Genomic DNA, 27,908 nt, shown 5'->3' with positions numbered 1-27,908 from the left:
GATAACATTGTCAAGTTTTCTTACTTTCTTTCATGTATTTACGCTTCTATGTGATTTTTTTTTTTTTAAAAAAATCCATAACTTTTAGTAAAAACTATTTTTAATTTATTGTAAAACTGTTGAAAGTTAATACAACACCATCAATGAGCAGTCTTCAGATCCCACAGCCCAGAAAAAAAAGAAAAATGAAAATAACATTCATACTGCACACATAAATTATCATTTTCATCTTCATTATTAATGATTATTACTAATGAAGTACTGATTTAATGATAATAAAAATCATTGGAAAAGGCTGGAGGATACAATTAATAAACATGTAACTAATTACAAAAATGTGAACAGCAGATATGAGTTTCATGAAAACAGAGCCAAATGTGTAAGTGATCTTATGCTGCCCTCTAATGTTGTAAAGGAAGCAATTTACTGGATGCATTTCCAAATATTCTGTAACATACTTTTTCAGACATGTACCATCACAAAAGATGTATCATTCCATTTTTTTAGTGGATCACAACAGAGAAAAATAACAAATACAACTACACACAGTGATGAAGCTACTGCTGACTGATTAATATGTATGTATGAGTATAATATGTATAAAGTCAATTGTTTGCTGTTTTTGTGCCTATCTTTGATCTCTTTAGGTCAGAGTTTTGGCCATGAGCAAAGCACCTAGCAGCGTCACCATGGAGCTCAACTGGACAGAAGCACTACTCACTTTCACCCAATCTGCAAGAGAACAAAATCTAACTTCAGCTGAAAAATAAACTAGTATATATTCACAAACATGTACACTGATGTGCTGATGTAAAGCAATACACATTCGAGCCTCTTTACTCTGTATTTGCTCAAGTAAAAAAAAGTTAACTTTTCACAATCCGCTGATTTAGCCATATACTACATCATCAGTTACCTGATTTCGGGAGTAGCGGTCCTAGTGAAATGGATGCATCATCATGAATGGAAATATCCCGCGCCACTCTTCTGTGGTAACCAGGATAACAATGCTGCAGGAAACGACATTACATGTTTTCAGCTGAACTTTTACCCAGATGGAATTACAGCAGCAGCAGGCTGCATGTAGGATGAACTTTACAAATAACAACCAAATTAAGTGGTACATACAGCTGAGCAGTTGTTGTGGCTCAAAAGGCACAGGTGCACCTGGCAATGCAGGTAGATGGATGAAAAGTTGGTAAAAGTGAACATCCTGAAGGAGAATCGGGCCACAGTGGAGACTCCATTCTGAACCAACTCTACAGTACCATCTGCTGGATTAGGACACCTGGAAGATAAAGTAAGTTGTAGATAGATAATGGAACCCTTTTAAGCTTACTTCAGATGTAGCTTTTTCAGAATCAGTGGAACTTGAGGTATCATTGTGCAAACACAAAGTCAACTCCTTTACTCAGCAGTGATGAGATCCCAGCGGACAGGGTAGCTGGCATCATTGAAAGGGGTGGCCCAGCATGAATCCAAAATAGTGGAGATCTGCCGTTCATCAACTCCTTCTGTTTGCACTTCAATGTACAACCTCTGGTCTATTTCCATCTCTACATTCCTATTTCTGGTCAGGGGGAAGTGGAAGCCAGGGTCCTCATAGGGGATCATCCTCAAATGATAATGTCCCTCGCCAGATGGAAGCCTCTTATTCACAATGCTGCAAAAAAATATCACACAATATGACTGAACCTGAAAGAGAACAACTCTATTCTAGATTGTGAGTAGTTTTAAAACAAGAATAAGCAGTGTAAGTATGATATCTAATATGGGTAAAATAAATAAAATGGAACAAGCAAAACATTGTGATAAAATGCAAATAACAGAATCTTGCAATAATCAGCATTGTAACTTTGTGTGCATTTCCTTCAGCCACCAGGACTGCAGGTACCCAAAACATCATGTACCATGCAAGTGAGAAAGTATTGTTGTTGTTACCTTTCTACAGGGTTAATGCCCACATCCATAGACAGGGCTTGGGTTAGAGGGTAGGCACAGGAGAAGTGCAGGCGGATGCTCTTTTCACGGCTAATTAGGCCCTCATGAGGGTCCACTTCACCCTCGATTGTGTTCTCATAGATGAAATGGGACCCATTGCTCTTTAAGAGTAAAAGGACAAAAGAGTTTAAGTATTTTGTTTAAACTTTTCACTTACGCACTCCTATGCGTTGGAGAGATTAAGATCTAAAATACTGTATGTATGGACTGTACCCTGAGAACTGTCCCACACAGCTGGTCATCATTGTTAAAGTGAAAGACCAGTCGTCCATCTTGGAGAGTCCCATTGCAGGAGTCTTCCCGAAGGTGTAGGGCACTAAGGTGGAAGCCATCTTCAAAAAGCTGGCAGCGGGACACTGATATGGTGCCTGAACTGCTGACACAAGTGATGGACGCATCTGTAAAAGAGAAAAGTATGTGTGACAAAAAGTTTGTAAAGACAAACAGAAGCATTTGAAGAATGTGCTATGTTAAGTTAAAGTCACTAGTAGTCACAGATACGAAATCTGAGGTAAGGCAGATTATTTTAAACATGATAATCAGTGCTGACCTTAAAGTTATACTTACCATGTCTAATCATACTAATCAAATGTTCACAGTTTCAAGTATTTTAATTCTTTATTCATTAAGACAAAATCACAAGCTGTGCATTCAATATTCCTTGCTACATATAAAACCAGAGAACAAATGCAAGGTGCAGTGTTTTAAGAGGAGCTGCCCTCACCGTAGCTCTCGTTGTTGGGCCGATGGTGGTGTTCATCACAGAAGCAACCATAAACACCGTCTTTCTCGCCACACCACTCATACTCTGTGCAGTCCAGTGGCTCACAAGGGTCTGACTCATCTAAAAGGAAAGGATGAGACGAGGAGTGATGACATTGAACCAAAACAAATAACAAAACATGCTCTTATCCAGAAATAGGACAAATGGCAACCTCTATTAACCTTAAGATTTATTGCTTCATTATGTTATCCCAGGTATCCACTAGCCCACTGCAAACATACCACATTGTAAAGCCAAGCGCCATTCAGGGATGTTCAACCCCAGTACAGAGCAGGTTCTCTCGTAGGCAGAGACAGCAGAACACAGCATGCCATTGGCTGGGGTGTAGAGGCAGAGATCGTAGACACAGGAAGTGAAAAATGGCCGGGGGTCAGAGTGCAGGTGACAGGCACTGAATGGACCACTAGAGTTGGTAATGACACTACAGAGCTGAGAGTATTCTTCAATGAAGGGACAGTCGTCCAATCCACCACCACTCTCATCATCTGTGGATCCACATCTGAAAAGGATATATCATGGTGCCATTACTCTCTGCTGCTTTAACCATAAAATTAACCACACTGTTTTTCATGACAGCTCACCCTGGTTGGCTTGTGGGTGCCTTCCAGCTGTGTCCAAAGTCATTGTCATTTTGCGCCAGTGTGCCATTGGGCGAGACTTTGTCATCTGTAGGGTCACTGTTGAAGTTTCCACACATCCCTGTGATTCTGTTTTGACGATGTTGGCCCATTCGGATCAGTAGAGTACTCTGGCCATCAAACTGGACAAACAGGTCTATGGCATTGACTACTACATAGTTTCCTTGCCTTACTACCTGAGCTAAGGTTCCTGCAGTGGTCGGAAGAGATACCTCACTTTCGTCTACCTGGAGGTATGAGAGATTAGAGAGAGAGAGGGTTAAGAAGTGAAGAGGCACTTATTATTTCCAAGCTTTAAGCCAGACTGATGTTTAAAGTTATATAAAACAGAGTTCACCTTTACTCTCCTGTTGGGTCCAATCCTGATGTAGGTACTCTCTGATTGATTTGAGAGGTATATATCCACTGCTGATACAAATGACACAAGGTTGTTGCCACGGTGATTATTGGTGGCTACTACCCGAAACTGGGTCTCATTGGTGTCATGGCTCACACTCTCAGTAATGATGTAAGAGCATGTGCCCTGGAAATGAGCCAGTGCTCCATCAAAGGTGATGTAGTGCGGGTCCCCCCAAACAGTGCAAGTGGACATAGCATCAAAACAACCAAGCTGGCCATTTTTGATGATGCACTCTTGTGCAGGAGTGCAAGATGCATCAGAACAGCGGAGGTCATTGGGAGCATGACATTCACATCGCTGGGAACAACCCTCGGTCCAGAAGGACTCACCAGCCTGGAGCATGGAAGAAAAACACACATCACATAGTCAATCCAAACCAAGCAATAGACCTTTTCCACAACAGATATAATACAATGGGAAATACACAGATGAAAACAATGCATGCTTAGATAGTGTCAGTTGCCCTGTCTCTAACATGGATAATATACAAACCATTCAAACTATGCTCACATAGACTTTGACAATTGACCAAACATTACTGGATGCAGTGTGAATGCAGAGAAAACAATGACAGCTGCAGCCTTACATGAAAAAACAACATCTCAGTAGTCAGCATGACAGCAATCTACTCAAAATTATTGCCATGGTAAACTTTTTGACACAGAACATGACCTTGACCATACATTTCACAGCAGTTTATAATCTTATGATGGAGAATTTAACTGCTCTGGAAACTTCCTACAATGGCAATCATTTTTGTCACATAGTAGACTATTTAGTATTTGCAGGTAAGTGACTTACATTGTAGTAGAATCCATCATACTGGCAGCCACACCTTTCTATGGGGACACACCTTGTCCCACTTCTCAGGAAACCTTCATCACAGAAACATCCCTCAGAGCAAACCTGCTCACAGGTGGCATCTGTGCTGCTGGCACAGGTGTGACCACAGTCCGTACCACACAGCTCATAATGGCTGTTGACTGGACAGTCAAGTCCTTAATGGGTGAAGAAAAAATGGCAAACAAATTACTTTTCTCTACAAATCTATTTGTCAAACAGTATTTCAATATTATTTACATAGAGACATGATAACTTGACTGGTTGACTTACTGCAGGTAGTGTTCTCTCTCCAAGGGAAGATTGGAACATTAGCTGCTTGGCAGGCACTGACATACGCCTGAATGGCCCTGCACAGAAGATCTTGGCCCTCACTGCCCGACACGCAAACATCAAAGACGCAGTCATTGAAATATGGAGCTGGGTCCACCTGCTCATGGCAGAAGCTTAAGGGCCCGTCAGCTGCCTGAATCACCTCACATTTGGCCCGTGCAGGCTGCTCATTGGTACACTGTGGGCAGGAGGAGCCACATCCATCACTACAGGTGTAGTTGCCTGACACCTTCCAAGCTCTCCCAAACTCATCTGGCGATGTGACTATCATTCCAGATGGGGTGCGGAACTCATCATTTGAATTTCCATTGAAGTTTCCACAAAGTCCACATGTCTGTCCGCTATTGACGATAATTAAATACTAAGTTCAGTGTCATGAATCAGATTGTTATTGAGGGACTTTTTACATAATTGAAAATGTGATTTTCAAGCATATCAAAGCAATACAGTTTGAACTTAAGTGAAGTGAATGTCAGATACCTGTAGTTTGAGGGTACAGAGATGAACACTGTGCTAAATCCGTCGTAGGTGACACTCAGACCAAAATTAGCACTGACAAATACACGAGATCCACTTGCATATATCGACACTTGACCTCCATTCAAGAGAACTGGTAAATTTCTACTTTCACCATTCACCTAAAAGAGAATGTTCAAAGAAAAATCAGGTGTGCTCTGTACATTTTCTGATACTGTTCTTCTGACAATCTGATAAAATTAAGATGAGGTGTATTTATTGTACTGTATTTTCTCTAATTATACACTTACTCATGGTAAAAAAGGAAAAAATTAGAACTGTCAAAGACTTCGCCAATTAGATTTAATCATAATTTAAATTATGCATGGCAGTGATCTGGTGAGAAGTGTCAGACATGATGTTAATTACTTACTTTAACCACACCATTTCTCTCCCGTGACATATGCACTTGATAGCCCCACACATTCACGAAAACCTCAGCTGTGATTGACACTGGCGACCCATTCCATGGCTCATTCTTAGCTTCCACAGAAAATTGGTGGAGGCCATCAGTGCTGTTACAAAGTGTTGCCAGAACATAGCGACAGGTTCCCTGGAAGTCATAGGCCTTGCCATCAAAGGTGAGGTAGTGAGGGTCTCCAGAGGCAGAGCAGGTGCCATGAGGGCTGGGATGGCAGCCAAACTCTCCCTCCACCACACGACAGGACTCCTGGGGACCACAGGAGTTGGGGACACAGTGAACTACCCCAGTTCTGCCATCACAAGTACACAAGTTCTGACACTCCTCGCCATCCCACAATTGTTCGCCACTTTGCAGATAGCGTCCTTGGTGATAGCATCCACAGGATGTTGGTGCTACACACTGGTTGCCATTTAGGATAAAACCATCATTACACTGGCAACCTTCCTGGCACACAGTGTCACAGGTGAAAGGGAAAGAGAGGCTTGGGCAGGCAGAAGGACAGGAGCTTCCACAAAGTTCATAATGGCTGTTTGCAGGGCAGTTTTGGTCTAAAGAAAAACAAGAAGGTTGATTAGGTCAATTGCTGCTTTAGTTTAATACCAATTCCAAACTTAGTCCAAAAAATAGAAGATAAACTGCTTACCACAGCCAGTTGCATTCCTCCAGTCTACTAGGGCAACACCCATCTGTTGACAAATTAGTGCATAATCTCGTAGGGCCTCACATAGTGCTGATGCTGGATCTCTAGAAGTTCTAATGATCTCCACACATGTATCCACATGCTGCTGTGGCTCCACCATGGCCCAACACTGGGTAAATGGCCCATGTGGTGAGGCAAGAATGCCACAGTACTCAGTAGAGTTATAATTTGTTGTAGAATTATGATTTACACTTTCTACACAGTGTGCAGCAAGGGAGCCATCTCGCCAGCTGTCCCCAAATGCCTGAGAGCTGTTGACCAGGACACCATTTGGTGTGCGGAAGTCGTCATGTGGGTGACCGTTGTAATTACCACAGAGTCCTCCTAGTGAGCCATTGTAGATGCCAGGAGCAGTGACACGCACAAAGTGAGGCCAAACTGTCTGCACAGTTACACCAAAAGAGGTGCGAAGGATGATACTGTAAATGCTGCTGTGGTAGATTTGGATTCGATTGGATGCTGAGCTGAATGGTAGTCTGATCCGCTGACCATCAACCTGAAGAGCATTTGAAAGAGGTCATTTCAGATGTACTCAGTGACAACATTTACAGTTTTTATCACAAACATGAATTTTTTTTTATTTGAGGAGAATGTTTTTATGTGTCATTCAAAAGAAGCGATATGCAAGAAATAACTGTAACTTTTAGCAAAAGCTTTGATTATTTTTGTTACATCAACTTTTCAAAGACTTTCAGTCACTTACCTGAACTATGCCACTACCTGCCATTTCAATGGAGATTTGTGTTCCCTCTGCCTCAAACTTTAGCAACCTGGTAAAACCCTGCTGGCCTCTGGGCACTTTTTCTGCTGTTACCATAAAGTGGGGATGACTAGACAAGCCCATCACTCTGGCGAGGGTCAATCGACAAGCCCCAGGATACTGGTATGTCAGTCCATCAAATGTGTGATATGACCCTGGGCCCCTTATCCAGCAAGTTGCATAGCTGTTAGGCCTGCATCCTCTTTCTCCTTCCTCCACACTGCATGATTCAAGTGGACCACAGCCATGGGAGTGGCAGGTCATGGAGCCATATCTGCAGCTGCAACGTCTCCCACAGTCCTCGTCTAATATTGCAGTTTCTCCAGAGCGGTAGTAGCGACCCTCAAAGCTGCAGCCACAGTCAGCAAGAGGGACGCAGACTCCAGCACTCAGAATGTAGCCTGAATCGCAGATGCAGCTCTCCTGGGTAGGGAGGGGGCAGTTTTGGGTAGAATTAGGATTGACACAGGTAGCTGGACATCCTGTGCCTTGGGACTCAAAGTGGCTGTTGGGTGGGCAGGGAATTTCTAGACAAAAGAAAACAACACTGACCTTGATATCATGGACCTCTTACCCAAATGTTGTGTTTAAGTATTGTGCATTGGTTGTCAGACATACCACAGAAGCCTTGTCTCCTCCAACTTGGCAGCTGTACACCATTCTGTTGACACTGACTGGCATATGCATTTAGTGCTTGGCACAGAATTGGCTGGTATCCTCCTGCTACACACAGATCATACACACAGCTGTCCTCAAAGTTCTGTGGGGGAAGTTGTTGATGGCAAGCAGCAAAAGGTCCAGAACTGTTCCCGAGGATACCACAATGATCAGTGCTGCTGTATAAAGCTGTTTGATCCTCAGTACATGGAGCACACTCCAGACCACCACACTGCACCTCACAACCAGGCTCATCATCTCCTGATGCTTGCCAGCTGTTGGCAAAATCCACATCAGAGCTCACAAGCTCGCCTTGACGAGTTTGGAAGTCATCGTGACGAATGCCATTAAAGTTTCCACACAGGCCACATGTTGCATTCTGGTAAGTGTAGGGCACACTGATCCTGACATAATGATTTGTGTCATAGGACACCTCCAAGCCAAAGTCAGTGCTAACAATCACAGAAAAACCCGACTCATAAACTTGGACGGTGGCATTGTTGAGATAGAATGGAGTGGCTGCAAAGTTTCCATTAACCTGTAAGCACACCAGCAAGTATGTCAAGAGCGGCAAAGACATATTTGGTCTCATTCATAAAGTGCTGAGTTTAAGCCCAGTCATAATTACTAACCTTAGCTTGACCCCGACGTCCCTTGACAAGCTCAATGGTTTCATTATAGACAAACACTTTGACCAGTCTTGTCCAGGAAACATGAGTGCTGCCTCTGTGCTCGTTCTTTCCCTCTACTCTGTAGTAAGGCAGTCCTCTACCACACTGCTCAGAGAGAACATAAGTGCAGGTGCCCTGGAAGTGAAACACTGTGTCATCAAAGGTGTAGTAATGTGGATCACCACTTATGGTGCAGGTGCCTCTTTGCACTGACTGGCAAGAGAACTGAAAGGCACTTGGCTGGCAGATCTGGGAAAAGGAGCAGGGCTGGTTGTGACACTGCAGGCCTGCTGAAGTGCAGGTGCATTTCTGTGCACATGTACTGTCACTCCAGAATGAGTCACCCAGTTGCACTGCTTCACCTTAAAAAGAATAAAAGGAAAATATCACTTAAAGGAATACATTTTAACAGGCTGACACCATTACATTGTAACCACTTCATTTTTAGGGGGAAGTATTCATGGCCTGCTAGCACAAACTACTCTGTCCATGTGCACATTGTGATGTTTGTTAAGTTTTGGTCTCTAATGGGCTGGCTTTAGGTCACAAAACTGCAAAACTCAATCACAGAAACACAACACTGTAAGGCACAGTAGTGATGTAGTTCCAGAAAAAGAACACAAGAAGTATCACCTGGATCTTACCATTGAAATTGCAGCTTCTTGATGCTTGATCTGTGCGGAAGGCCCAGCGACCTGGGACATTGACATTACTGCTCAGACGGAAATTTGAGTTGCTGCCTGTAGCAGAGCTAGAGAATGATCCAGGGATGGTGAAATAGTGGATGGAGCTTATTGTATCATAGCCAGCCTAAAATAAAAATAAATAACATTAATTTAAAAAGAGGTTGTGAGTTTCTCAAATATACAAAACATTATCAGTTTTCGTGTCGTATTTAGTCACAGCAGCTACATGTAACAGTAACTGACCTGCACAGTGCGAGAAGTCGCGGCTATTATCCCATAGTTCATCAGCACAAATGAGTACTGCCCTCCAGAGATCAACACAGCTTGGACAGTTGTGCGCTGGAAAAGATTATTTCATAATTATGTATACTGCTATTTTTAAGCTCTACTGCAACTCAGAAACTCTTTGCCTCAAACTAAATGAACTTGTAAGACATTGGTATACAGTATGTATTAAAAATTTTGACTATTTAGGGGGTCAATTTTTCTGTCACACTGGATCAAGATGACTTACTGTTCCTGAATTTGGATAGTAGGCCACTTCATACCATGTTGCAACAAAGACCCAGTTGGCATTGAAGTTAATGGCCGGAAAGTAGGCATTAATGTCCCGAGTAGCTTGTTCAAGAACACTGCCACTGGTGTATTGGTTGTAGTACACCTGACCCATTTGTCTGTTGTCAAGATCTGTCCAGAATGGAGCAATGAAGTCTATGGGTCCATTTAGTGGGAACCTTTGAGGTGAATGTGAACTCAGTGGACCGTCAAATGTCAAGTGTCCATTGTGGTTGACCTGGAAATAAATAAGTAGATATAACAAATTGACTGCTAAACATTTTCAGAGTCTATATAAAGTATGCACATTATTTTGAATTCAACATACATAAATCTGATTATATGTTCGTCCAAAATAGTAAAAAGATCGTTGCAGGGGAATCCGTGGTGAACTTCCATCATCTGATTTGGAGCTTGCTGTCCCAGATATTGGATAAAGGGGACCTAGGAAGCAAGGGTACATCACAAAAAAATGAACACAACTCATGTATTGGACCAAAGCAGAGCTAGATAGAAGCCAATATTCTGCAAACCTTGTATCCACATACTGTACGTTAAAATTAAAAAATAAATTAAATAAAAATTAATACAAACAACTTTAACAAAGACAGAATTTAATTTAGTAGTAGTAGTAATAGAATTTAATTAATCATTATTACAGAATTAATCTTACAGGCATTCTATAAATGACTGTCTGAGTAGTATATTATGAGCTTATGTGAATCTTCAAATAGATCTGAACTTACTCACAACCTGACAAGTCACCACACCTGTAAATGAAACACAGCAGATATATATAAATAATAAATAAGCAGAAAATTAACATTCATTTCCAAAGAAATCAAACACCATTGGATGATTAGTTAGAGAGAACTGAAAATTACACTAAGCTATAGTAAAATAAAGTAAAGGTACTTACTTATCATCTCCAATAGTACAAAAGTAGTCATGAACAACATGATTTGGCTTGCCATTCTGTTAGGCTTCCAAATTTTAAATTGGCTAATCAAACATACAAAGCACTGAATTAAATACAGTCAGCTGAAAAGCCTTCTTTGAAATAATAACCTCTTTATATATTCTGTCTTTTTGTCTGTCATCCATTTCACGCTGCAGGGCGTAAACGAGGCTTTATATAGCAAGAGCTGGTGTCATAAACCTTATTTACCAGTTACAGAAGTACTCATTTGTTTTATCATTTGTGTTTGTGTTTTTAAGGGTATAAATGAGTAAAATCAACAGTCCTTTCATAACTAATCAACAAAGTAATGCTGTTGTGTTTCATAAATATTAAAAAATATCAAACAATGTGCAGCATTCACATAAGAAGATGTAATCGAATACTCACCAAATGCTTTGGTCTGCAGCACGTTCTTAAAAGGGTATTTCTCATAGCCAGTTTACAATACAGTAGAATGACCTCAGTATCTCTTGTGTTTAATAGCCCTGCAGTAAATCTTACTGCCAAAACAAAGGGGATATATTGAATTGTCTCTAATGATTTACTGCTGAAACTTATCAAATGGTTGTCAGGAAATGAGAGATAAGAGAACAAATTGTTCTTCCTTATGGGTATCATGCCAATTCACTAATTTTCTTTCCAGTGCTGCATCATAAGTTAACTTGTAGAGATCTGAAACATGCTTGAGACATAATAAGTAAACCATTAGAGTCAACATGGTAACCTATATTATATATTAAATGGAATTGTAGTGAGTTAGCTAAAACATGTAAAAACCACTGTTATTGAAATAAATACGATCCTCTTTGTTATGAACTTAAGTAAAAAGATAAATTTAAGCATACAATGACAACCAACCTTTATTAAGTTACTGGGATGTGATTAGTCATTGAGAGTGTTGCAGTTTGCTGAAGAGACTGGCTTACGTAATAGGGAAATAATTCACATAAGAGACATTGAAATCCTATTGCAAGACAACAAGTATTGTTTCTGTCTTATCAAAGCAGCAAGAATGGAGATAAACACAAAAAGTCATTCCCAAAAAATGGTATCATGCCTGATCAGACCATAGTTTAATGCATTAGTATCAACTAAAAGAAAGCAGATCAAAATCAGATCTGTTCACACTGGGTCTGACTCTGTCAAGATACAAATATTAAAGGACTCGGAATTAGATCGGTTAACACATCCCTAATTTAAACATCTTAATGGTCAGATTTCTTACCTGGGCAAAGATTGTGCCTCTTTACACGATTGTTGTTCTTTCCCCTGTAAACAAATTTCTAAAAACACAACAACTTAATTTCCTAGTTTTTTTATAATCATTTATTAATCCATCATCTGAGAGACTGACAATGCAGGTGGAAAAATATATATTCTGGGCAACAATAACCACCAAAAAGCTGTATTTTGAGGCAGCTTGACTGTCTGACATGGAAACCTAAAAGTGGCCAGTAAGAACATGCTTGATGGCCTTAAATTTAAAGATTTTAATTAATTGCTTGGATATACTGTGATTATGCACTGTGATACTCTGATACTTATTCTCAGTTTCTGAACTTTTCTGCGCCTTCAGAGTCGTCATAGGTGTCTTGGTGGCCTCCCTCGCCCATCTCCTTCTTGCAAGGTCACTCAGTTTGAGAGGACAGCCAGCTCCAGGCAGATTTACACGTTTCTATATATTTCTTCTATTTCTTAATGATGGATTTAACTGAAGTCCAGGAGATATTAAATGTCTTGGAAAATTTTTGGATCCAGTTATAGTTTTCAGTTACCCTTCTCTGAGTTGCTTGGAGTGTTCTTTTGTCTTCATGGTGTAATTGTAGCCAGGAATACTGATGAACCAGTGACTGGACCTTCCAGACACAGGAATCTTTATACTACAGTCACTTGAGAAACATTGGTGAGGTGAGAACTCAGGTGATTGTGCATCTAATTGTTAGACTACTTGCGCCAACTGGCTGGACCTCTGCTAATTTAGGTCAGTCACTTATATTACATTATACATTTTAATGAATTGACATTACTGAATTCATTTTGTTTCATTTTCATTTTGACATTAAGGTTATATTGACTATGATTCACTTTATAAAATCATTAAAATGGGAAAATAGCCAATAGGTGGAAACTTTTTCTGGGCACAGTTACAGTTATCACTGGTACTCTGCTTTCGGGACAATGGTAGTCTATTCGTATTATGCAATATCTGTTGCATGTCCTTGAATGTTTCGTAGTGGATGTTTATATTGTTTTGTTATTTTATGGTCTTTTTGTTTTCAGAGTCTTTTCATGGTCATCTTTGTCATATTACTTTTACTTTTTATGGTAAGATAGTGAAGTAGTCTTTTGAAAGATGTTTGATGTGCTTGTGTGCAATCATGGGGCATTTATGAGGGCTCTGATCTAACCTGGATTTCTAGCTATAAAAAGTTCTTTATTGCACAGGAGCAAAAGGAGTGAACAAACTAGAAGAGAAAAGAACGAATTTTATAGTTTTGCTAATGTCATCAAAAGCCAATCCCTGTCTTTGACATTCAAAAGAAGGAGACAGTCATTATGTTGTAAACATTCCACTGTTCCTGTGAGCAGTACTCTCAATATCAGTTCATGAAAAATAATACATAAAAAATATACGAAATGGGGGGTGGCACAGTGGTGCAGAGGTTAGCACTGTCGCCTCATAGGTTCCAGGTTCGAATCCCAGTCTGGGCCCTTCTGTATGGAGTTCTGTGCATGTTCTCACAATCTCAAAAACATGCACATTAGGGTAACTGGCTGCTCTACATTGCCCCTAGGTGTGAGGGTGTGTGTGTGTGTGTGCGTGTGTGTGTGGTCGTCTGTCTTTGTGTGTCAGCCCTGCGATTGACTGGCGACCAGTCCAGGGTGCACCCCGCCTCTTGCCCGTAGTCAGCTGGGAGAGGCTCCAGCCGTGATGATGATCCATCCCTCGTGATGGATAAGCGTTATAGAAAATGAATGAATGAATGAATAAACGAAACGGAGCCAGTCGTTGATAGCTCTCAGAGAAGGAAATTATGCTATTCCACTAACTTTGGTTTTAGGATGATCTGAATCAGCATTTCAAACAGTAACTAATTTGTTAATTGATTTACAGCAGTAAGACTAGACTTGTCTGGGTTAGTTTTTTTATAGCAGTACAGACTGCGTCTGAGCCCTACAGTGACATCTGATGCGTTCACCTGATAATCCCTTCCTTACGATGAATGTGGCCCTACCCAACCTGATCTAACAGAGAAACGAATCTGTAATGATCTCTGAGCCACAAGTAAAAGCGGGGACAGAAGGGGAGATTGTTCACAAACACGTATTTCAAAAATGCATTCAATACAAATCAATGGTCCATGGCTGTTGCAAGAAAAAGCAGCTCCACTAAAATATATCTGTTGTGTACTATTTGTCCAAAGAGGCCTCTTAAGTATTGCAGTGAATTTAAAAAATGCAGTAGTTGCTTAATTGTTTGAATTCATGTTACAGGATTTGGCCAGTTATTTTCTGGTATCCCTCAATGATCAGTGGATGCTGTGGATGACTACGCAAACACACAGTCATTGAATCAATGCTGAAGAAATTAGAGAAACAGTACCTGTTAATATCACTGTGATTTCTTGAGACTTTTTTTGTACATTGATATGTTCATTCATTTGCTTTCATACACTGATGAAAAGATAGGGTGTGTCTCGAATTGCATGCTGCTAAGTCATTTAATGTACGAATGACTGGGTGTTGAATAATAATAAACTGTTCACCTACTGTTTGTCCAATATGACTTTAATGTGCTTACTTAATTTTCTCAGTGTTTTTTTCCCTTTCCCTTCCCTTTTAAATTGAGTCTCATCGCCTCCCCCAACTTTATCCTCATCATTTAAAAGGCACAGCCTGGGTTTCTGAGAGACAGAGAGTGCCACACTCGTCCTTCGTTCTCGCAACGTTCTCTCCCAAAATGTGCAACAACAACAAAACAATCCCACAAAGCATGCATCAATGTCACTTCCTGTTCAACACATCTCCCACACAGATCATGATCTACAAGTCCCATTCTTTTTAACTTACCGGGAGTAAAATAATATCTAGGAAACACATTATACATTATACTATTTTATTAGCTTCTCTTAAATTCTTTCCAATTCTGGCTTAATTTTTTAATGTCCTTAACTCTGTTGTTTTCTAAAGATGCTAACTGTATTGCAGTGTTTTCCCTTAGGTGCACATATTTGACAAAGGGTTCGGGGCTTCTACCCCACAAGGAAGTTTTTCAATATTATTAGTGCCATGTCTGAGCAAAAAGTTATAAAAGCTAGAGCAGACAGTAAATAAAACACCAAAAGGCTTAATGATAAACCATACACCATACACACAAATGCTTTATTTGTACTTTTAACCTTCATTATACATTAATAACAATGACCACACATAAACTAAGAATACAACTGATAAACCTTATATATGTTGAGTCTCCTACTGTTGCAAAGCACTTCTACTTTTTATCTGACCTCAAATATACACAAAACAATCAAAATGTAAACGTGCAATGAGTGATTTTTTTTGGAGATAAATATTTCACACACAAATTACTTCATTTATCAATTTCATCTTCATTATTAATGATTATCACTGCTAAAACACTGATTTAATGTTAATATATACCACTACAAAAGCTTAGAGGATACAACTCAAAAAATTTGCATGGGCAGTTTCATTAACACATGGCCAAATGAGTATTTGATCTTATGCCGCCCTCTAATGTTAAGAAATACTGCTACACCTATAGTAACACAAACCTTCTAAAACCACCTTCATGAAGCATTCTTAAATCAATACAAAGTGATTGAACTATTGCAGACTGATAATGTTGTAGTGTAATATGTTTATATTTAGCTGTTTACTGATTTTGCACATTTGTGTCTTTGGTCTCTTTAGGTCAGAATTTTGGCAATCAGCAAACTGACCAGCAGGGTCACCAGTGATGTTAACTGAGCTGAAGCACTGCTTGCTTTCATCATTTCTGCAAGAGAACAACCAAGTGTAAGTGCAAACCAGAGACCTTAAAGGCTTGCAGAAATATATACTTATCACTTATGTATTCTTATCACAATCAATCATCAGTTTTTGTCCTCAAATGAAGACACTGTGACAGTGAAAACACTGCATTATTGTGGCATATAAGTAAAGCATTGAATAGATATTACTATGGCATTTGAAAACTATAAATTCTTTCCAAATCTTCAGACATTTTTCCAAATTTACATCTTTTTTCAGCGAACATAAGTCCATCATGGAGCCTAATGGGGCCAGTTCAGGTCACTAAACTATAATAATGGTGTACAACTCAACACTGAATGTTAAGGAAAGTTTGAGTGAGTGTATGTTGTTTTACACTTACTGTAGTTAGGTAGTTCTGTATCATGCCTGCCACTTGGTGCTTCCCAATGGATTTCTGAAATAACATTCAAAGTGATCAATAAATACGTCAGTACAAGCATTCTTAAAGGGTTCAAGTTTGGCAGACAGCTACATATAGGTAGGGGTGGAATTACACTTTAGAAACAAGCCCAAAAAACCACAACCAAAAATTGCCAATATTTGCAAGCTACTTTACAGGAAGCAAGCCAAAGTGTTATAATAAGGGGACTTGGCTGCATTCACTTGCACTCCGACACTGCCCTTGTAAATTCCCAGCCAGCCACACCTTTTCATATTTTTACTATATTTTTAATTAGATTTTCCAAAATTGTGGCAGCTGGCATAGCATGACATTTTTTGCAGTGGTAGATCTGGTGGAGCAACTTCTGATATTAATTAAGCTCTGTGTACATAAATTATGAAAAAATGAAGGTTTACCCATGCTGTGTTGCCTTGGGGCTATTGGTCCTATTGAGATGTCTGTGGTATGGTAGGATACGTCCCTCTGAACTCGCCTGTGGTAACCTGGGTAGCAATGCTGCAATAAAACAAATTAGAGGCTTAGCTGACGCACCTATTGATAATCTACGTAATCTTGCTACATACACAAACACAGTAGTACTTACAGCTGAACAATTGTTGTGTCTTAAGAGACACAGGTGCACCTGGCAGTGCAGGTAGATGGATGAAAAGTTGGTAAAGGTGAACATCCTGAATGAGAATCGGGCCACAGTGGAAATGCCATTCTGAATCAGCTGTACTGTACCATCTGCTGTATTAGGACACCTGGAAGAAAGGGAAGTTGTACAAGTTTGAATATTATCAGATGGACTATATAGTAAGGTAAAACAGTTGAGTTGTAAACAAAAAACAAAAAAAGAGGATGGATGGAGAGGCCCTAGGTAATTTTTTTTTTATCAAGAACAAGAAGTCAGTATGCAAAATCAAGGTGCAATAGCTTCTTTACTCGTCAATAATGAGATCCCAGCGAACAGGGTAGTTAGCAAGGTTGACTGGCGTGGCCCAACAAGAGTCCAGAATGGTGGAGATCTGCCGTTCATCGACTCCATCTGTCCGCACCTCCACATAAAGCCTCTCGTCAATTTCCATATCTACGTTCCTGTTACTGGTGAGGGGGTAGTGGAAGCCAGGGTCCTGGTAGGGGATCATTCTCGTATGATACTGTCCCTGGCCAGATGGAAGCTTCTTCCTCACAATACTGCAAATAGACAATACATAGTGTGACTAGGAAGTTATGTGTGATCTTCTGTACTGTTTTTCTGACATCAGGGACAATGCTGAAAACAAGTATGTGTTCACTTTTAGATGTTATTCCTTGGATTTGCTGTCTTCTATGTCCATAAATAAAATCAAACAATACAGTTGAAAAGGAACAATTCACTGGCACGTCTTCATTGAAACCTAACTAGAGTCACATATCACTTAGGACTGTGGTCATTTTGACTTGGTTAGCAGCACCTGATTCAAGAAATCAATCAAATAAAACATGCAGGGGAGATGCTACTGTCACCTCTCTACAGGGTTGATGCCCACAGCCATGGACAGAGCCTGGGCCAGGGGGTATTCACAGCAGAAACGCAGATGAATGTTCCTCTGGCGACTGATTAGGCCTTCATGGGGATCCACGTCACCCTGGATGGTGTTCTCATAGATGAAATGGGTTCCATTGCTCTTAAAATTAAAGTGACAAAATGGTGTAAGTTGATTAAATTCTTAAAGAGAAGATTTACATTTGAAATCTTGTTACAACTGTGTTGATAGTCCGTAGACTGTACCGTGAGAACTGTCCCACACAGGTGTTCGTCATTATTGAAGCGGAAGACCAGTCGTCCGTTCTGAACAGTTCCATTGCAGGAGTCGTCGCGGAGATGAAGGGCACCGGGGTGGAAGCCAGCTTCAAAAAGCTGGCAGCGCGACACTGACATGGTGCCTGAACTACTGACACAAGTGATGGACGAGTCTGTGAAAGAAAATATATGTATGTGTATATTTAGGCTTGTAAAGGCAAAAAGAAGCATTTGCCATAATTATTATGAAGAAGGAGCCAGGTGCCATGGGGTGCCATTCAGAGCAGCTCAAAAATGAATTCTTATTTTCTAAGAAAACAAATGCAAATCATAGGATTCCTCTAACCAAACTCTGAAAGGATCCTATTGTCCTGCCAATTGTTTTAGTGTAAAAGCTACATCTACCAATAATCTTACACGTGTCCATTGTCACTTCAGTCATCTACAAAACAAAGCCATGTTTTAAGGTGAGCTGCCCTCACCGTAGCTCTCGTTGTTGGGCCGATGGTGGTGTTCATCACAGAAGCAGCCGTGAACACCGTCTTTCACACCACACCACTCATACTCTGTGCAGTCCAGTGGCTCACAAGGATCTGACTCAGCTGTGAAAATAGTGTGGACAGGATGAGACAGGAATTGACGAAAGTGAAACAAAACAAGTAACTGAAAATGCTTGTCTCCACAATAATGACAGGTGGCAAGTTCTGTTAAGTGTAATCTGTTAAGAGTTATTTTACTATTCATTAACTTGGTTATCAATTATCCCAGTTCAAACTTACGGCAAAGCAGAGCCGAGCGCCATTCGGGGACGTTCAACCCCAGTACAGAGCAGGTTCTCTCGTAGGCAGAGACAGCAGAACACAGCATGCCATTGGCTGGGGTGTAGAGGCAGAGATCGTAGACACAGGAAGTGAAAAATGGCCGGGGGTCAGAGTGCAGGTGACAGGCACTGAATGGACCACTAGAGTTGGTAATGACACTACAGAGCTGAGAGTATTCTTCAATGAAGGGACAGCCGTCCAATCCACCACCACTCTCATCATCTGTGGATCCACATCTGAAAAGGATATATCATGGTGCCATTACTCTCTGCTGCTTTAACCATAAAATTAACCACACTGTTTTTCATGACAGCTCACCCTGGTTGGCTTGTGGGTGCCTTCCAGCTGCGTCCAAAGTCATTGTCATTTTGCGCCAGTGTGCCATTGGGCGAGACTTTGTCATCTGTAGGGTCACTGTTGAAGTTTCCACACATCCCTGTGATTCTGTTTTGACGATGTTGGTGCATTCTGATAAGCAAAGTACTCTGACCATCAAACTGGACGCTCATGTCAATGGCATTAACCACTATGTAGCTTCCCTGTCTCACTATCTGAGCTAAGGTTCCGACAGTGGTCGGAAGAGATACCTCGTTTCCATTTACCTGGAGGTATGAGAGATTAGAGAGAGAGAAGGTCAAGAGGTGAGGAGGCACTTGTTGTTTCCAAAGTTTACACCAGAGAAATAGCAATTTATCAGTCTGGAAAGTATTTAAGAGCTTACCTTTACTCTCTTGTTTTGTCCAATCCTGATGTAGGTACTCTCTGATTGATTTGAGAGGTGTATATCCACTGCTGATACAAATGACACACGGTTGTTGCCACGGTGATTATTGGTGGCTACTACCTGAAACTGGGTCTCATTGGTGTCATGGCTCACACTCTCAGTAATGATGTAAGAACATGTGCCCTGGAAATGAGCCAGTGCTCCATCAAAGGTGATGTAGTGCGGGTCCCCCCAAACAGTGCAAGTGGACATAGCATCATAACAACCAAGCTGGCCATTTTGGATGGTGCACTCTTGTGCAGGAGTGCAAGATGCATGAGAACAGCGGAGGTCATTGGGAGCATGGCATTCACATCGCCGGGAACAACCCTCGGTCCAGAAGGACTCCCCAGCCTGGAGCATGGAAGAAAAAGAGGTACATCATTTTTTTTAGGTATAAATGTATAAATCTGTTTTTTTATTTATTTACAGGTAGATGACTTACATTGTAGTAGAATCCATCATACTGGCAGCCACATCTTTCCACAGGGACACATGTTGTCCCACTTCTGACAAAGCCTTCATCACAGAAACATCCCTCAGAGCAAACCTGCTCACAGGTGGCATCAATGCTGCTGGCACAGGTGTGGCCACAGTCAGTACCACACAGCTCATAATGGCTATTGGCTGGACAGTCAATTCCTTCATAGATGAGAAAAATAATGGATGTACATAAGAGACTTATTTCAGACTATCTCTTTTATTGTTTAAAAATGTTTGTGGGAAAGTTTAACAGCACTGTCTCATTGACTTACTGCAGGTGGTATTCTGCCTCCAAGGGTAGATTCGAACATTAGCAGACTGACAAGCACTGACATACGCCTGAAGAGCTCTGCACAGAAGATCTTGGCCTCTGTTTTGCGACACACAAACGTCAAAGACGCAGTCATTGAAATATGGAGCTGGATCCACCTGCTCATGGCAGAAGCTGAAGGGCCCATCAGCTGCCTGAATCACCCCACACTGGACTCGAGCAGGCTGCTCATTGGTACATCGTGGGCAGGAGGAGCCACACCCATCACTGCATGTATGGTTTCCTGCTACCTTCCAAGCTGCCCCAAACTCATGGGGAGTGGTGACTATCATTCCAGATGGGGTGCGGAACTCATCGTTTTGATTTCCATTGAAGTTTCCACAAAGTCCACATGTTTGTCCACTGTTGATAATAGTAATTAGAGAAAAAAATCAGTGTCACAGATGAAATTCTATGTTCACCCAGTCAATCGATCAATCAAAACTTGCACTGGAACTTTCCTACAGGTTGGTGCAATTTATGAATAACTGACAAGCTGATAATAAGACAGTACAAATGTAAAAGAAAACAAGATATGCAATGAGAAATAAAAGATGACATGACATTAAGAAAAAATCATACAATTAAAAATAACTGAAAAAAAGGGTAGTGAAACTAATCAAGAGTCAGGCTGAAGAGGGGTGACTGGGTTTCAAGTTGAATTAAACCTGTAATTTGAAGGCACGGAGATAGACACTGTGCTCCATCCATCATATGTGACACTCAGGCCAAAGTCAGTGCTGACAAATGTGCGAGATCCACTTGCATAGACAGACACGTGACCTCCGTTTAGGAGAAACGGTAAATTTTTGGTTATTCCATTTACCTAACCATTGGAAAAACGAAAGACAAAGAACAAGTCATTTCATTTATTTTTTTTATATTTGACTGTTGATGCATTTTTGCGACAGATAAATGACATTTAAAAGCTTAATAAATCCTATCACAGCATGCTGATTGATAAGATAGATATATTTTGAAGGAGGATTCCTTGAACAAAGACCAAGATTTTGGTCCCAGATATGTCGAGAGCGGGACAGTTCACTTTTGAAAAATCAGTATTTTGACTCTGTAGTGAACAAACATAAATATACAAAACAAACTGTTTTTAGCCCATAATCTGGCCTTTTAAGAATTCGAACGTTTCTCAGAATGAAGAATATCACTGCCAGTTCAACTTACCTGCACCATACCTCTGCTGTCCCGTGACATATGCACTTGATAGCCCCACACATTCACGAAAACCTCAGCTGTGATTGACACTGGCGACCCATTCCATGGCTCATTCTTAGCTTCCACAGAAAATTGGTGGAGACCATCAGTGCTGTTACAAAGTGTTGCCAGAACATAGCGACAGGTTCCCTGGAAGTCATAGGCCTTGCCATCAAAGGTGAGGTAGTGAGGGTCTCCAGAGGCAGAGCAGGTGCCATGAGGGCTGGGATGGCAGCCAAACTCTCCCTCCACCACACGACAGGACTCCTGGGGACCACAGGAGTTGGGGACACAGTGAACTACCCCAGTTCTGCCATCACAAGTACACAAGTTCTGACACTCTTCGCCATCCCACAATTGTTCGCCACTTTGCAGATAGCGTCCTTGGTGATAGCATCCACAGGATGTTGGTGCTACACACTGGTTGCCATTTAGGATAAAACCATCATTACACTGGCAACCTTCCTGGCACACAGTGTCACAGGTGAAAGGGAAAGAGAGGCTTGGACATGCAGAAGGACAGGAGCTTTCACAAAGTTCATAATGGCTGTTTGCAGGGCAGTTTTGGTCTAAAGAAAAACAAGAAGGTTGATTAGGTCAGTTGCTGCTCTAGTTTAATACCAATTCCAAACTTAGTCCAAAAAACAAGATAAACCGCTTACCACAACGAGTTGCATTCCTCCAGTCTACTAGGGCAACGCCCATCTGTTGACAAATTAGTGCATAATCTCGTAGGGCCTCACATAGTGCTGATGCTGGATCTCTAGAAGTTCTAATGATCTCCACACATGTATCCACATGCTGCTGTGGCTCCACCATGGCCCAACACTGGGTAAATGGCCCATGTGGTGAGCCAAGAATGCCACAGTACTCAGTAGAGTTGTAATTTGTTGTAGAATTATGATTTACACTTTCTACACAGTGTGCAGCAAGGGAGCCATCTCGCCAGCTGTCCCCAAACGCCTGAGAGCTGTTGACCAGGACACCATTTGGTGTGCGGAAGTCGTCATGTGGGTGACCGTTGTAATTACCACAGAGTCCTCCTAGTGAGCCATTGTAGATGCCAGGAGCAGTGACACGCACAAAGTGAGGCCAAACTGTCTGCACAGTTACACCAAAAGAGGTGCGAAGGATGATACTGTAAATGCTGCTGTGGTAGATTTGGATTCGATTGGATGCTGAGCTGAATGGTAGTCTGATCCGCTGACCATCAACCTGAAGAGCATTTGAAAGAGGTCATTTCAGATGTACTCAGTGACAACATTTACAGTTTTTATCACAAACATGAATTTTTTTTTATTTGAGGAGAATTTTTTTTTATGTGTCATTGAAAAGAAGCGATATGCAAGAAATAACTGTAACTTTTAGCAAAAGCTTTGATTATTTTTGTTACATCAACTTTTCAAAGACTTTCAGTCACTTACCTGAACTATGCCACTACCTGCCATTTCAATGGAGATTTGTGTTCCCTCTGCCTCAAACTTTAGCAACCTGGTAAAACCCTGCTGGCCTCTGGGCACTTTTTCTGCTGTTACCATAAAGTGGGGATGACTAGACAAGCCCATCACTCTGGCGAGGGTCAATCGACAAGCCCCAGGATACTGGTATGTCAGTCCATCAAATGTGTGATATGACCCTGGGCCCCTTATCCAGCAAGTTGCATAGCTGTTAGGCCTGCATCCTCTTTCTCCTTCCTCCACACTGCATGATTCAAGTGGACCACAGCCATGGGAGTGGCAGGTCATGGAGCCATATCTGCAGCTGCAACGTCTCCCACAGTCCTCGTCTAATATTACAGTTTCTCCAGAGCGGTAGTAGCGACCCTCAAAGCTGCAGCCACAGTCAGCAAGAGGGACGCAGACTCCAGCACTCAGAATGTAGCCTGAATCGCAGATGCAGCTCTCCTGGGTAGGGAGGGGGCAGTTTTGGGTAGAATTAGGATTGACACAGGTAGCTGGACATCCTGTGCCTTGGGACTCAAAGTGGCTGTTGGGTGGGCAGGGAATTTCTAGACAACAGAAAACAACACTGACCTTGATATCATGGACCTCTTACCCAAATGTTGTGTTTAAGTATTGTTCATTGGTTGTCAGACATACCACAGAAGCCTTGTCTCCTCCAACTTGGCAGCTGTACACCATTCTGTTGACACTGACTGGCATATGCATTCAGTGCTTGGCACAGAATTGGCTGGTATCCTCCTGCTACACACAGATCATACACACAGCTGTCCTCAAAGTTCTGTGGGGGAAGTTGTTGATGGCAAGCAGCAAAAGGTCCAGTGTTGTTCCCGAGGATACCACAGTGGGCATTATTGCTATATAAAGCTGTCTGAACCGCAGAGCAGGCAACACACCCCAGACCTCCACATCGGGTCCCACAACCAGGCTCATCGTCCCCTGATGCTTGCCAGCTGTTGGCAAAAACCACATCAGAGCTCACAAGCTCGCCTTGACGAGTTCGGAAGTCATCTTCAGGGTGATTGTTGAAGTTTCCACATAAGCCACATGTTGCATTCTGGTAAGTGTAGGGCACACTGATCCTGACATAATGATTTGTGTCATAGGACACCTCCAAGCCAAAGTCAGTGGTGATGATAACCGAGAAACCTGACTCATAAACCTGGATGGTGCCATTGCTCAGGAAGATCGGAGTGGCTGCAAAATTTCCGTTAACCTGTGACATCACATCAGCAAGCAAGACATAGTTGTAAAAATATTAACTTAATAAAAATATTGCAGTAAATGGAAAGTAAATTAGTCATGACTGCTAACCTTAGCTTGACCCCGACGTCCCTTGACAAGCTCAATGGTTTCATTATGGACAAACACTTTGACCAGTCGTGTCCAGGAAACATGAGTGCTGCCTCTGTGCTCGTTCTTTCCCTCTACTCTGTAGTAAGGCAGTCCTCTACCACACTGCTCAGAGAGAACATAAGTGCAGGTGCCCTGGAAGTGAAACACTGTGCCATCAAAGGTGTAGTAATGTGGATCACCACTTATGGTGCAAGTGCGTCTCTGCACAGTCTGGCAGGAGAATTGAAAGGTACTTTGCCGACAGATCTGGGAAAAGGAGCAGGGCTGGTTGTTGCACTGCAGGCCTGCTGAGGTACAGGTGCACTTCTGTGCACATGTACTGTCACTCCAGAATGAGTCACCCAGCTGCACTGTTTGACCTTTGAGGAAAAAAAGTAAAATTCCTTATAATAGAATGACTTCAACTTATAAGAACTATAACTACTTTAACATTACCATTCTTTTTAGAATTCTTTTTAAATAGTTGTTCAGTTCACAACATAGTGAGCTGTTAGTAGCTGAGATATAAAACATTATTTAATTGTATTATTTAATAGTACAGCAACAATCACAGATTTATCATCAGATTTGTTGGTCTCTCAATAGAGTAGTGGTTACACATGAATATTACTGTAAAGAAGTACCTATGGTCAGTGTTGGGCAAGATACTACCAGTTACTTTACTCCCTCTGGATTGATTTCTCTCTGTTCTCACGCTGCACCACAGAAATGATGTGGGCAACAGTTTACCACAAGTGCAAGTGAAAGCTACCCTTCAACATGATGACCACCCTCTGGTCTGGCCTTACCATTGAAATTGCAGCCTGTTGATCCATGGTCCACACGGAAAGCCCAACGGCCAGGTACATTGACATTACTGCTCAGACGGAAATTTGAGTTACTGCCTGTGGCAGAGCTAGAGAATGATCCAGGGATGGTGACATGGTGAGCAGAGCTGATTGTGTCATAGCCAGCCTAAAATAAAAATAAATAACATTAATTTAGAAAAAGGTTGTGAGTTTCTCAAATATACAAAACATTATCAGTTTTCGTGTCGTATTTAGTCACAGCAGCTACATATAACAGTAACTGACCTGCACATTGCGAGAAGTCGCGGCTATTATCCCATAGTTCATCAGCACAAATGAGTACTGGCCACCAGAGATCAGGACCGCTTGGACTGTTGTTCGCTGGAAGAAAAAAATTGCTTTCGTGATTTTTATAGTAAAAATTGTAATAGGTAAGACACACATACATATCATATGTATTTTCACATTTAGAACCAGATGACTTACTGTTCCAGTGGTTGGATAGTAGGCCACCTCATACCATGTTGCAACAAAGACCCAGTTAGCATTGAAGTTCAGCCCTGGGAAGTACTGATTGATGTCGTGCGTAGCCTGTTGGAGGACACTGCCACTGGTGTATTGATTGTAGTAAATCTGACCATTTCCTCTGTTATCCAAATCTGTCCAGAATGGAGCAATGATGTCTCTGGATCCATGCAGTGGAAACATTTGAGGTACATAACTACTCCATGACGTGTCAAAGGTCAGGTGTCCATTGTGGTTCACCTGGACACAGATTAGCAAATTCTTATTAACAATAAATAGTAGTAGTATGCGCAAACTAAATTCATTTACAATTGTATGCCATCAAAATATTTATTGCGACAATGTTTTATAATCATGTTGCACTATAACTGCAATACATTTATATTATCTGAACTGAAATTTGTATTCCTCCACAAAACATGCCAAAATTTTTAAAAGCCTTTAAAAAGATATGGTTTTGGCAGCTGGCTCAAACGGTGTGTACATACGTAAATCTGGTTATAGGTACGTCCAAAGAACACAAAATTGCGTTGCAGGGTAATTCTGGGAGAACTTCCATCATCTGATTGAGAGCTTGTGGTACCAGCAACTGGGTAGAGTACTAAAAAGAACAATAAATGACATATTAAATAAAAATAGAATGATCATCCATATTACTTAATTTCCATGTTTGATCCCATGTACAACAATATGCTTTGTGTATGACCTAATCCAACATACTGACCAAGCAAAACACACTATTCACAGCAACATTTTGGCATGTCATAGCAGGAAAGGCACAGATTTTTTTTGCAAACAAAAAGACTTTATTCCATTTAGGTGAGCTAATGCAGGTGTCCTGTATATGCGCATGCTGGCTCACTGTCATATCTTACCATGAAACTTGATAGAATGAACATCATTTATGAAATTATTTCACCTCTACTTTTTCTTCTAAAAGGCAATATGTCTGCTGTGAAATGGCTTATTGTTTTTCAACTATGTGTCAGTAAAACATGACACTACTGTAGTTAAAGGTGTGGTTGAGTCAACCTTGGACCACATTCCAGGTACTATTTATATATTTATTTTTACAAAACTTTAAAATGGATAAACACATTGAAATTTGACTTGATCTAAGTTGCAACTAACATCTTCTATTCAAAATTATTCCTTCCTGTTAAAAACATATTATAATGCAACAGTGGCATTACTTGCAGCCCAGTGGTAAGTAATAACTGCTTTTTTTTCTTTTATTTTAAATTATTGCATGACAGGCCTGGTCAAATTAATCAGTAAATGAACTAAGATGTTTTTCATCAACTGTTATTTGTTAACTTACCTGAAATCTGGGGAGTCACACCACCTATGAAAACAAACATACACATATAATTGGCCAGGAGAGACTGCTAATGTTAATAAACAAAGATCCTTTATTTATTTTATGTAAATGCACCAACAGAACTAAGAGTGAATTTAATTTAATTTGATTTAACTGAATACTTACTTATCATCCCCAAAAGCAGCACAGGCAACAAGATTCGATTTGCCATTCTCCAAAGCCCAAAGTGCAAAGCTGCTGACCAAATACAATTAATTCATTAATTCCCAGCGGGGGAAATATGCTCAGCATTAATTTTTTCGACATTTCATTAACATGTTTAAATAGTATAGGATATGTTTATCCTACAAACTGGCAAACAAATTACATACTACATTCCTGATGACACCTACGTGTCTGGGGTAATAATGATAAAATAAACAAAGTTTTGATAATGACATTTATTGCTGCCTATGACATGTGTGACTTTAAGATTTTATTTTAGCAGTCAGTGCAGTGTGCAAATCATTTCCAATATTCCCTGTAATAACTTCAAGTTGGAAATAAACAGCAGGTTTTTTTTGTCATTTTGTTATTTATTTTAGTAAATACTACCATTATGCAGCAGATCTGTCCTAAAATAATGCAAAATTTAATTACCTGTTCATATGTGTATCATCTGTTCTTGTATCCTTCATTTGTGTGAAACTACAAGCTTTTCCAAGAAGGTTTTAT

The 27,908-nt window shown here is 40.9% G+C and overlaps 1 protein-coding gene across 1 annotated transcript; it reads right to left on the bottom strand.

The window, feature by feature from the left end:
• Positions 1 to 139: 139 nt before the first annotated feature.
• On the bottom strand, positions 140 to 27,908 carry LOC124053108 (IgGFc-binding protein). The gene is made up of 50 exons (XM_046378072.1): positions 27,834 to 27,908; positions 27,360 to 27,428; positions 27,195 to 27,218; positions 26,362 to 26,474; positions 25,835 to 26,113; positions 25,634 to 25,729; positions 25,349 to 25,514; positions 24,519 to 24,919; positions 23,844 to 24,420; positions 23,169 to 23,752; positions 22,407 to 22,959; positions 21,715 to 22,313; positions 21,201 to 21,358; positions 20,495 to 20,895; positions 20,185 to 20,381; positions 19,698 to 20,093; positions 19,295 to 19,578; positions 18,935 to 19,212; positions 18,638 to 18,757; positions 18,144 to 18,328; positions 17,879 to 18,039; positions 17,315 to 17,566; positions 16,974 to 17,133; positions 16,786 to 16,885; positions 16,328 to 16,381; positions 15,870 to 15,949; positions 10,885 to 10,999; positions 10,712 to 10,735; positions 10,294 to 10,409; positions 9,925 to 10,203; positions 9,654 to 9,749; positions 9,369 to 9,534; positions 8,686 to 9,086; positions 8,015 to 8,591; positions 7,340 to 7,923; positions 6,580 to 7,132; positions 5,886 to 6,484; positions 5,477 to 5,634; positions 4,937 to 5,337; positions 4,625 to 4,821; positions 3,761 to 4,156; positions 3,367 to 3,650; positions 3,007 to 3,284; positions 2,726 to 2,845; positions 2,215 to 2,399; positions 1,942 to 2,102; positions 1,412 to 1,663; positions 1,129 to 1,288; positions 917 to 1,010; positions 140 to 732 (listed from the first exon to the last, which is right to left on the bottom strand). The coding sequence occupies exons 2-50, from the start codon at positions 27,403 to 27,405 to the stop codon at positions 644 to 646; spliced, it is 12,549 nt and encodes a 4,182-aa protein (XP_046234028.1). The 5' UTR covers positions 27,406 to 27,428; positions 27,834 to 27,908; the 3' UTR covers positions 140 to 643.

The sequence above is a fragment of the Scatophagus argus genome, chromosome 21, assembly GCF_020382885.2.
Source record: "Scatophagus argus isolate fScaArg1 chromosome 21, fScaArg1.pri, whole genome shotgun sequence".
NCBI classification, from domain to species: domain Eukaryota; kingdom Metazoa; phylum Chordata; class Actinopteri; family Scatophagidae; genus Scatophagus; species Scatophagus argus.
The sequence above is the reverse complement of the archived record's forward strand: the minus strand, read 5'-3'. Positions and strand labels throughout refer to the sequence as shown.

What these genes read in the sequence shown, in the direction of transcription:
- LOC124053108 (XM_046378072.1), bottom strand. Translation starts at nt 27,405, where the DNA reads ATGGCAAATCGAATCTTGTTGCCTGTGCTGCTTTTGGGGATGATAA. An exon ending in GTACCTATAACCAGATTTAC is followed by an intron (nt 26,114 to 26,361) that starts GTATGTACACAC and finishes ATCTGTGTCCAG; the next exon opens with GTGAACCACAATGGACACCT. An exon ending in GCACCCACAAGCCAACCAGG is followed by an intron (nt 19,213 to 19,294) that starts GTGAGCTGTCAT and finishes TATCCTTTTCAG; the next exon opens with ATGTGGATCCACAGATGATG.